At 40.2% G+C, this 12,164-nt stretch overlaps 1 protein-coding gene across 4 annotated transcripts in view; it reads right to left on the bottom strand.

Annotated features, from left to right (window-relative positions):
• Nucleotides 1-12,164, bottom strand: part of NMNAT2 (nicotinamide nucleotide adenylyltransferase 2) — a 267,967-nt gene that overhangs the window by 251,913 nt on the left and 3,890 nt on the right. For 3 of the 4 annotated variants that reach the window (XM_006143883.3, XM_006143884.3, XM_006143885.3), the window contains exon 3: nucleotides 10,970-11,061. In XM_006143883.3, coding sequence (XP_006143945.1) covers nucleotides 10,970-11,021 — 52 coding nt within the window. In that variant the 5' untranslated portion in view covers nucleotides 11,022-11,061. Of the gene's footprint in view, nucleotides 1-10,969; nucleotides 11,062-12,164 lie in introns of those variants that run through there. The other variant, XM_006143886.3, reaches the window with a different exon arrangement.

Raw genomic sequence — 12,164 nt, 5'->3', positions numbered from 1 at the left:
AGATCTTTTTCCTCACATTTAGTGAGCATATTTCAGATGCTGATACATGCCATCAAACGAATTTCAGGCTCATGAGGAACCCAAATATCGAGCTTGCTTATGTATCCCAGCTTCTTCAGGTGGTGGTGAATGCTTGGATGATGGGTGTTCAATGTTTCTGCAGTCTCTTGTGTTGTGTAACATGGGTTTGACTCGATCAACACCTTTATTTTGTCATCAGCCTTGGAAGGCCTCCCTGACTGAGAAGCATCATTGAAATCAAAATTGCCAGTGTAGGGGACCAGCAGATGGCATAATGGTTACATCACTGGACTCCCACATAGTCGATCATGGTTTGAGTTTCAGACTCAGAGGCTTAAAATTCATGCAGGGCATGTGTGTATGCATGCCCAAAATCCTAAGAGGAAAATGGAGGAGAAGGGATTGTGGCATGGTCATTCCTCCAGGAGGGTGATTTCTCACTTTCTGTCTCTGTTTCTCTCTCTGGTGAGCACAGGTGCCCTATAACAAAAATCTCTCTTAAAAAAAAAAATTACCAGCATGGTATTTTGTGAACCACTGTTGGCACTGACTTTCTGGTAGAGCACTGTCACTGTAAACTTTACACAACTTCTTAACATGGCTTCTTCCCTTTACAGAAGTAAAACAGTAAAATATGGTGAAAATGCAGTTTGGTCTGCCACCTGCAACTTTTCCTAAAACTTCCAAACTCAACCAAATCATTTATTTTCTTTTAGAATGCAGCTAGGACTGTCAGCTGTTAAGTGACATAGCAATAACTTAGATGCAAACGACTCTAGTACTTCCAAAAATGAACTACTGCCATCTGTTGCAAAAACGCATCATGACTTTTTGGACAACCCAACATACATCCTAATACCACAGCAAGGTATTTCCAAATTGCTTTTCTAAGAAGTCATACCAGCTTATGCCTCCATTAGCAGGAGGTAAGACTTTTCACTTTTCCATATCCTTGTCAACACATGGTATTGTCAAACTTAGAAATTTTTGCCAATCCAATGGCTTTGATTTGCATTTCTTTGGTTACTAGTAAGGCTGAACATATTTTCTTTTACTTACTTTTCCTTGGTTATCTCTCTTTTATAAAAGTAATTTATGTTATCTGAATACTAATCCTTTGACATATATGTTACAGTTATCTTCCCCAGTTCGTGGCTTTCCCTTTCATCTTATTTATGGGATACTTTGTCAAACAGAAGTACTAAATTTGGAGTTTTCAAATTTATTAGACTTTCCCTTCTTAATTTGTGCTTTTGATGCTACATTTAAGTATTCTTGGCTTTCTCTTATAATCATAGTACATTCTATCATTTCTTCTAGTAGTTATAAAGCTTTTGTTTGTTTCTAGAGAGATGTTTGCTATAGGGTGCATGTGCTCACTGGAGAGACAGAGAGAGAACGTGAGAAGTCACCCCCTAGAAGGGATGGCCATGCCACAATCCATTCTTCTCCATTCTCCTCTCAGGATTTTGGGCACACACGTACATGTGCCTGGCATGAGTTCAAGCCTGAGGCTTGAACTAGGGTCAACCATGTGGGAGTCCAGCGCCTTAATCACTATGCCACCTGTTGGCCCCAGGTTTAAATCTTTTTAATCTAGAATTTACTTTATAATGGTGGTTCTCTAACTATAGTATGGCAATATCTACAGGTCCCAAGGCTCTTTCAGGAGATCTACAAAGTCAAAACTATTTTCATAGTAATATGAAGATGTCTCTCACTCTCATTCTCTCATTGGCAGTAGAGTTGTCCAGAGGCTACACAGCATGCAATGGTGTCATTACTCTGATAGTTAATAAATGTGTACTTATCTGTTCATGTATTTTATTCATTTCTGTTTTCTTTTATCCTTTAGGCCAGAGAGCATATATGCATGAGAGAGTGAGAAAGAGAGATGGCTCCCCCATTGAGGCTGGTCACACCACAACTCTTTTTCCTCCAGTTCTCCATCCCATCAGGATCCTGGGCATGTACATGTGGCATGTTTTTCAAGCCCAGGGGGTCAGGACTCAAACCCTGACTGACCATGTTGAATCTGGCTTTGTTTGTGCAGTGCTTAATGGCTGCATTGTGGGGCTGCAGTTTTTCTAAGATGATAAATGTCCACAGATAAAACTCACAGAACAAAAGCTCAAAGGGATCTTCATTATTTTTAAGAGTATATAGGAGTCTTTAGATCAAAAAGTTTAAGAACTGCTAGTATAAGGTATGAGATAGGGATTGGACTTTAACTTTTTTTAGAATAGAAAGTACTAAACTCACTAAGTGTAATGTTTCTTCTATCATATGCCAAGGTCCCCTATGTGCTTGGGCCCACCTCAGAGCTTTTTCATATTATTACACTATACTGGCTACTACAGCTCTGCACAGAATCCTCCAATCTGGGGGATCAAATCACATTTCTTTTATTTTTTAGAATTATCTTGGCTCTTAGACCTTTTCTCTATGTGACCAGAGAATCAGCTTGTCAAGTTCTATAAAAAAAAAAAGAAAAAAAAAGAAAAAATTCTTGAGATTTTGAATGAAATTGCATTGAATTGTGTTTTATTGATAACTGATTTTCAGATTTTCTATTTATTCTTGAGTCAACTTTTATGTTTCCATTTTCCTGGTAAATGGTCAATTTCACCTCAGTATTCAGCTTACTGACACAAAACCATTCTATATTATAAATCTTATAATAGAACCAGTGATATTTTAAGTATCTAGTGTATTTGTAATTATGTTCAGTTTTGAATTGCCAATATTTCTTTTTTTAAAGAATTATTTATTTAATTTTTATTTATTCATTCATTTATTTTAATTTGACCAGAGAGAGAGAGAGAGAAAGAGAAGGAAAGCGGGAAATCAAGCTACCAGGTCCAGGACTCGAACTGCGGTCGGCCATGTGGGAGTATCCAGCACCCTAACCACTACTCCAATCGCTGGTCCCAAATTTCCAATATTTCTTATTAACCTTTTCCATACATCTTCTTTTTTTGTTTCTGCATGGTTTTGTTTTTGTTTTCATTTTTAGAGATTTTTTTGCTATAGGGCACATGTGCTCACTAGAGAGAGTCAGAGAGAGAGAAAACAACACATCAACCCCCAGGGAATGGCCACACTGCAATCCCTTGTCCATTCTTGTCTTGAGATTTTGGGCACGTGTGCACACGCACTTGGTGGGAGTTTCAAGCTGCTGGGTCTAGGACTCAAATCACTGCCAGCCATGTGGGAGTCTAACACCTTAACCACTACACCACCTGCTGGCCCTCTATCTTCTTTTAAAAAATAGTTTCTTAATGGGGTCAGCAGGTGGCACAGTAGTTAAGGCACTGGACTCCCACATAGCCAAATGCGGTTCAAGTCCTGGACCTGGTGACTTTCTTTCTCCCTCCCCCCTAAAGCAAATTAACAAATAATAAAATAAAATTAAATAAATAATGATAAAAAATATTTTATTAAAGTTTATTTTTTCCCATGAACAAAAGAGACAAAGAGAAAAGAGACAGCTCCCGAACAAGGTTCCCGATGCTGCGATCCACCTCTGGCCTCAGCCAGTTCCAGATGAAGAGCAAGTATGTTCTCAGCCCACTCAGAGAGGGCCCCAGACTCCAGGCCAGAACACACACAGAACATCATGTTCGTTGCTGCACCCAGTCCAGCACCCTATTTTCTGATTTTCTTTTTTTTTTAAAAAAAAGTATTTATTTCTTATATGACAGAGAGGGGAAGTGAGATAGAGAATGAGAGAGAGACACACATGTTGAGCTGGTTTTCACACTGTAATCCCTCCCAAGTAGATATCAGAGACTGCTGAATGTGGAAGCGAATTTCAGAGGTCAGAAAGTCCCTTCTCCAGATTTTAAGACTGACTGGGGGTCGAGCCTTTTCTTAAAATGTCTCCTGGAAAGCGGGTTCTAGTAGATGGGTGTCGGCAAGCTCTACCCCAGACTGTATGCTCCTTTGATCGTCCATCTCTGCTTTCTCTCCCTCCACGGACTTCATGGTGTTCAAGATGTCTTTTATTTTTTCCCTCCTACTCTCCCCCACCCCCACCCTGCAATCCAATTTTCCCTCCTCTTTTTTTTTTATTTCTTACCCATAAATAGAAAAGAAAAACAAAAAAAGAAGCAGCAGCAAGTAGTGAGTTTCCTGACTGGTCACATTCCAGAGAAATGAAGGTTGTTACGTAACTGGGAGGACCGGGCGTAGGACCCAAAGTTGAGGGAGGAGAAGACAATTATAAAGGTGAGTGACAGTGACAAGGTTCAAGTTAAACGTCAGACTCCTGTTAGTTAAAATGATTCTCTTATGAATTGTATCCAGACTGTGCCATTTTTCTCAGGCTGTGATGGTCACCTAAGTAGATCCCAAATGACCAGAGATGAGGGCCAGGCAGTTACTGAGGTGAAATGCCAATCTGTGAGGCTAACCCATGGGGGAAGGAAGGTTCTGGGCTTGTATTTGGATGCCTCCCTGAGTACACTGGCCATGCACAGGCTGGTGACCTGGGGTTGGCTGGGGCTGGAGGTGGATCATGGTAGAAAGGCCCTTTGGTGGTGCTGTCTCTCTGTCTCTGTCTCTTGCACTCATGAAAGAAACAAATAAGCTTTAAAAAAAACTACCAAAGAAGGTTTATCAGTGATGATGTAATAAAAAATGATCACTCTCATCAATTTCTACTTATACATAAGCATCAGTACCCGATACTGCATTAAAGACTTGGGCATCATATTAAGAATTGTCTATAATAAGATCTTTTTCTAATCGTCAAATTGGAAAAAGCTATTTCACTTATCTCTAATCTGTCTCCAGTGTTACTTTCCAGTGTTACTTTTGGGCTCCAGTAATATAGCAGATATTGCAGGCATTCTTTTTATTTTTATTTTATTTTTTAGGTTTTTGCCATAGGGTGCATGCACTCACCAGAGAGAGAGAGACAGAGATGGTAAGAGGGAATGTGAGAACTCCCCTCCTGGGGGGATGGCCACACCACAATCCCTTCTCTTCCATTCTCCTCCTGGGATCTTGGGCATACATACACACGTGTCTGGTGTGATTTTTAAGCCCCTGGGCCTAGGACTCGAACCACAGTTGGCCATATGAGAGTCCAGTGATGTAACCACTACAGTGATGTAACCTGAACTGCTGGCCTCAGTTCAGGCATTCTTAAAAATCAACAACCACCTGGGGCCAGCAGGTGTAGTGGTGGTTAAAGCACTGGACTCCCACATTGGCAGACCGCAGTTTGAGTCCTGGACCTGGTGGCTTGCTTTCTTTCTTTCCCTCTTTCTCTCTGGTCAAATTAAAGTAATCGTAATAATAATATATCAAATAAAATAATTCTTTAAAAAAATCAATAACCACCAAAAAAATGAAACACCTAACAACAACAAAATCTACTTTGCTGTTAGACTGGTGGGAGACATTGAAAAATAAATGAAATAAGGGGCCAGTAGGTGGCATGGTAGTTAGGGTGCTAGACTCCCACATAATTGACCACAGTTTGAGTCCCAGACCTGGCAGCTTGCTTTCTCACTTTCTCTCACTCTCTCTCTCTGGTCAAATAAAATAATAATAATAATAATAATAATGATGAATCAAATGAAATAAAAATAATTTTAAAAACAAAGAAACATATATGAAATAAACACTGTACCTCAGAAATAACTATCAACATTTTATTGTATTTCTAATCATTTCCTGTGGAATTCTATTTTATAGTTACAGTTTATATATACAGATTTGTATCTTTCAGACATCTTTTAGTCTAGAAATCATTTAGCTGCATCCCTTCTCCTGTTGGGAACAGAATCTGAAAGGGTAAACTCTGTATTGGGCAGGTCTGTGTAGTTGACTGGGACACATAAGTGGATTATCTATCATGTGTCTATACTTGATCTCAAGGGAGAGTGGTTCTAAAGACCTCTGACATGGTAATTATCACTCTACGGTATAATTATCCCTTTACTTAATTCTCCTCTAAACTTTTTTTTTTTTTTTTTTTTTTTTTTCCCTTTTTTTTTTTTGTTGTGTTTTTAAAGCCTCTAGGTCCAGGACTCACACCATGGTCAGCCATGTGGGAATCCAGCACCTTAACCACACGTCACCTGCCAGTCCCCTCCTCCAAACTTTAAGCTCTGAGTGCAAGATTGTATTATTCATTTGAATCCCAGTGAGCCAATACAATGAAAGCTGTCTATATATATATATTTTTTTTTTTGAGAGGTTTTTGCTATAGGGCGTGTGTGCTCGCCAGACAGACAGAGAGAGACAGAGAATCAGAAAGCGAGAAATCAGCCCCCAGGGGGGATGGCCACACCACAATCCCTTCTCCTCCATTCTCCTCTCGGGATCTTGGGCACACACGCACACACGCCCAGCGTGAGTTAAGCCCCCAGGTCCAGGACATGAACCGCGGTCGACTACGTGGGAATCCAGCGACAGCCATTACGCTAACTGCTGGTCCCTCAATATATTTTTGAAGATTAAATGAGTAATTACTAAAATTCTAGAGAATCTAGAACTCAAATTTCTTCTTACTCTCAGGATACACCCAGATTAAGATTCTCAGAAGCAAAGTTTTGGTTTAGATACAAGTAGATCTTAAAAGAGCAAAGATGGGGCTTGAACTCCCATTGAACATTCTCTATAGATGCCGAACTCTAATTTTTTAATGTTAAAATTTGGCTGCCCCTCAACTACTTACAGAAAGTGAATTGCAGCTTTTTTCTACGGTTAATAACCTCCTGTAACATTAAGTCATTGGTGCTACATTTTGGAAATGTTTGGAAATCCCCTATAGGCTTGATCCCCTATAGGGACACCGTTGAGGAAGAACTGAAACTGTGTCTTCATGGACAAAGCATGGAATAACTTGGAGGACCACAATGGAAACATCACACACAATGGAGGAGAGAGGCGAGAGGGAGAAAATGCAAGTCAGAATCATGTTGGTTTGAAGAGGTCAGGGGAAAGCATGAGCAACTGGTTTTGCTCCTTAGATGCCTCCTCATCTTCTTTATCTTTGAGACAGACTTTGTATCTCACCTTGGTTAGACATAAAACAGCAATTGAGTTGAGACATCCTCCGTAAGGAGGTGAAAGCATCTCCTCTCTTGGCAATTGGTCATATGATAGAATTGGTTGTATAGTTCTGAGGTGATGTGTTGTGTACCTCCTTCTCTACACATTCAGTGGTATAGTTTTTGTGTGTGTGTTTTATTTTTAGATTTTTGCCAGAGAGTGCAAGCGCTCACCAGAGAGACGGGAGGAGGAAAGTGAGAAGTCACCTAGCAGAGATCATGGCCACACCACAGTCCCTTCCCCTCCATTCTGCTTTCGAGACTCTAGGCACACACGCACATGTGCCCGGCGTATTTCTCAAGCTGTCACATCCAGAACTTGAACCACAGAGTTGGCCATGTGAGATCCAGCGCCTTAACCACCACACCACCTGCTGGTCCGTTAAAATAAGTTTAACTTACATAAATTAGAGCTTATATGGAGTTGTAATTCACTCTTAAAGAGTAGGATGATTCATTGAGTGTCCACTAAGTGCCAGGCACTGTCAGGTATGTTATACACATTATTAAATTGAATTTGCAGAACTTGTTTCCAGAGATTTAGTTATTTCATGTAATTTGAAATTTGATATGGCCCTTTCCTTAAGACTCTTATAATCAATCTACTTAGGCCTATCAAAAGATAGAAGGAAAAAAGTAATAATAAATTTATGAATACTTTTCTATATGTGAATAATGAATTTATAGGAACATTTATAAATAGAATTTATACTTTCCTAGTGAGAAATAGAGACTGCTGAGCTTTCCATTATACATTCGGATCCAATTTTCTTTCTGATTTAAAAAATATATATGTTTATTCCATGAGTAAGACAGACAGACAGCACCACCAAGACGGTCTTAATGTTGCAATCCATCCCAGCCAGGCCTGGATTATGGGCACATGTACGCCAGTGTACTCAGGTAGGCCTCTGGACATGAACATGGAACCTTCCCATGTGAGAGAACATTGGTTAACACTGCACCACTGTCCAACCTCTACATTTTAAAACCTAATTTTTCTGTCCTATTTCCTAATTAACTGATGGCCTCTCTTCTCACTTGCCATCTCCCCCTCAACTGTAAGTCTTTCTTCCGCCATGTAATGAAAGGCTTAGCTGCTTTACTATCTCCAAACTGGAATACACGAAGTTAAATAAAAATAATTTAGAAAATAAAGACCTTTCCCCCTAGGTTGAAGTCTGACTTTGCTATGAGATAATCAATGAATTATCCATAATCTCACAAGTGTGCTCTTTACTCATTGCCTAAGTAAATTTCATTTAATTGAAACTTTCATTTTATTAAATATAATAGCAGGTTTCAGTTACCCAGATTGGTTGAGGCCCAGCAAGTTCTTTTCTTATTGCTTAGGGATAATGTCTAAAGAAGATTCTGTTCAGTGACCAAGAATGTTAAGCATTTGCATGAAAGTCATGGGGCAAATTTCTGTTTTGTTTAAAATTCATTGCTTTGGGGACCAGCAGATGGAATAATGGTTACGTGGCTGGACTCCCATGTAGTCAACTGCGGTTTAAGTCCTGGACCCAGTGGCTTAAAACTCATGCTGGATGCATGTGGATGCATATCCAAAATCCCAAGAGGAGAATGGAGGAAAAAGGATTGCAGTGTAGCCATCCCCCTAGGGGGTGATTTCTCACTTTCTGTCTCTGTCTCTGTCTCTCTGGTCAGCACACATGCCCTATAGCAAAAACAAACAAACAAAGAACAAAAAACTCTCTCTCAAAAAAATAAAATCACTGCTTCTGCACACATTTATTGAGCACCCCTGTAGCAGGTACTTAGTTAAGGAAGTGATAATAGAACAGTGGCCACAACAGGCACAGTGTCTGTCCTTACAATAGGAGGTGAGACATCGAACAAAGAATTACAACCAGGATAGATGCCGTGAAGAAGGGTACTGAGAACAGGTGCAGCTAATCCAACCTGATGGGGAGTGATGGGAGGGCAGAAAATATTTCTCCAAAACAGTTCAAATTCAGGCTTGGAACATAAGAGACTACAGTCTGGGGTGAAGCATTATCTAGACTCTCAGTAGAAAAGCACATGTATTCAAGGACCTAGGAGATGGTCCTTCTAGCCAGAGTGCCAGCTCCGGTGGGAGAGGTGGATGCTAGAGATGCAGGCAGGGACCAGAACATCCTAAGGACTGAGAACTCCATCACACAGGTAATGGGAAGCCAATGGAGTCTTCATGGCAGGAAAAAAAACATTTTTAAAAGTCTGGGGCCAACAAGTGGCATAGCGGTTACGTTGCTGGACTTCTACATGGATGATCGTGGAATGAGTCCTGGACCTGGTGGCTTGAAAATCACACTAGGTGCTTGTGCATACATGCCCAAGATCCCATGAGGAGAATGGAGGAAAAGGGATTGCCTCCTGGGGGGTGATTTCTCACTTTTCCTCTCACTGTCTCTGTCTCTCTTCTCTGGCAAATGCACGTGCCCTATGGTAAAAACCTCTACAAAAAGTTTAATATGGCTAAAATGTGGCATATAAGTACACATTAATTTACTATTTAATTCATGCTGAAATATGCTTTTATATCATAATCCAGTGATAATAGGATATTTACAAATATGGGAGAAACTATAGAAGTTTTATATAGAAGTTCTCAGAGAATAGAAAAGACCTTGGGATAGTTAAGCAAAGGAAAACAGTACGTAGGTATACACCCTTAGTATGCCTCTCAGTCCTATAGTTTGTTGCTTTCCATCATATTTTAACTTGAACTGCAAATGAAGATAGCAAAATAAAAATGGCAGGGAAAAGAGAATGGTGTCTGTGTGTGTGCACACAAGCACAGGTTTTTCTTGTTTTTAAAGAACAGATTTATGACAATGAATATCAGCATTATTCTCCATGGCCCAAAAAAGTATTTACTAAAATATTTTTTAGGAAAAGAGACTAGCAAATATTAAAAGATTACGTTATTTTCATTTTTTTAAAAAAATGGCAGCTTCAGGCCCAGCAGGTGGCATAGTGATTAAGGCATTGGACTCCCACAGGGTTGACAGCAGTCTGAGTCCCAGTTCTGGCAGTTTGTTTTCTCATTCCCCCACCAACCCCCATTTCTCTTTGGTGAGCACATGTGCCCTATAACCAATTAAAAATGAAAATAATAATAAATGAAAAAGTCAAATAATTCTTTAATTAAAAAAAAGTGGCAGCTTCTTGGTCTGTTATAATAGACTAACATAATAGACAATAGTCATAACAATATGATTGGTTGGAGACCCCCAACATGACATGAGCCTTACTGTCCCCGGGGGAGTAAGGAGAAGTATACACACTGAAGTCCTTTGTTAATAGTATATGAGAGGATAAAGTTTTTATTTTCCTTTTTACTAGTCTTTTTTTTAGAGGTTTTTGCTATAGGGCACGTGCGCTTGCCAGGAAGACAGAGACAGAGAGACAGAAAGTGAAAAATCCGCCCCCCCCCCAAAAGTGGATGGCCATGCTGCAATCCCTTCTCCTCCATTCTCCTCTTGGCATCTTGGGCATGCATGCACACGTGCCCAGCGTGAGTTCAAGGCACCAGGTCCAGGATGCAAACTGCGGTCGGTTGACGACATGAGAGTCCAGTGGCATAGCCATTACACCAACTGCTGGTCCCTTTACTAGTCTTTTTTAAAAAAATAATTATTTACTTAATTTTTATTTATTCATTCATTCATTCATTCATTTTAATTTGACCAGAGAGAGAGAGAGGGAGAGGGAGAGGGAGTGAGAAAGCAAGCTACCAGGACCCAGGAGTCTAACTGTGGTGGGGGAGTCTAATTGTGGTTAGTCACGTGGTTATATCTGGCACCTTAACCATCATGCCCCCTGCTGGTTCCACTTTTTACTACTTTTTAACCTTCCTTATAAGCCTCTCTTACCTTCTCCAGTCTGCTCATTAAACTTGCAGATGCGATTTTCAGATGTGGTCATTTCTCAGAGGTCTTTGTTTATTGGACATCGGAGGGCATTCCTGAGGAGTAATGTTTCCTTTAATAAATATTAGGAGAATGGAGAAGAGAGAACGAGAGAGAGAGCGAGCTCTAACATTCCCCAACCATCACCTCCTTGTCTTAGCCATACAATCCTTTTCTTGGCTCTCTTGGACTGCAAATGCTTCCTGCATGTTCTTCAGGCTAAATGACTCCCTCTTAGGAGTGAATGATAAAAAATACACATGGCAAAGTGTTTGAGAAGGCAGCTGACCCTTGATCTAAGAAATCATGAACAGAGACCTGAGTTTAAATGTCTACTTGTATCTGACTCACTGTTTGAAGAGAATGAGTCATTCACTTGATTGAACCACTGAGCGCTATGGTCCGAGGTGTGGTACTAAAGGGCACCAGCCATTGTGTGCTCGAGTATGCAACTGTTAAATGGGTCTTCCCGAAACAGAAATATTTACTAGGCGCCCAATGGTTTATGTGATTAGGAATCATTTAGAATATGTAGGCTAAATATTAAAATAAATTACTGTTATTAAGATTTCATGAAACAGGTCAGATGTCTCATTACAAAAAGGGAGGATGCTTGCTATGTATTCGTTGTCAGGTTACCGGAGCACTGGGTAAATTGGGTAGGAATGTTCAGAGAAGCTTCTCAGAAAATACTCAGTGGTTGAAAAGTGGCCACTCTATTTACTTGGGCAGAAATGTGGTTATACCAGGTTGTTTTCTACTGATAAAGGATTTTTGAAGCTTTAAATCTCTAGACTCAGACTCACAATGTCTTGATATCAAGTTCTTTCCTGTAATCAAAGCTGTGAATAAAGAAATTTACTGTCTATTACTGAATCACAATAAATTTGGGTTTGTGGTCAGATCTATGAGTAATAGACAAAGACTAGACTATTACTTTTAAATTACTTTTTATTATAAAAAAAATAACTGGGGCCAGCAGTTGGTGTAATGGCTATGTCGCTGGACTCCCATGTAGTCCGCCGTGGTTCAAGTCCCAGACCCAGTGGCTTAAACTCACGCTGGGCGCGTGTGCGTGCGTGCCCAAGATTCCGAGGAAAATGGAGGAGAAGAGATTGTGGTGTAGCCATCTTCCTGGGGGGGGGGGGGATTTTTGCAT

This window comes from Tupaia chinensis, unplaced genomic scaffold, assembly GCF_000334495.1.
Source record: "Tupaia chinensis unplaced genomic scaffold, TupChi_1.0 Scaffold000112_1, whole genome shotgun sequence".
Lineage (NCBI taxonomy): Eukaryota > Metazoa > Chordata > Mammalia > Scandentia > Tupaiidae > Tupaia > Tupaia belangeri.
This window is presented reverse-complemented; position numbering and strand designations above follow the sequence as displayed.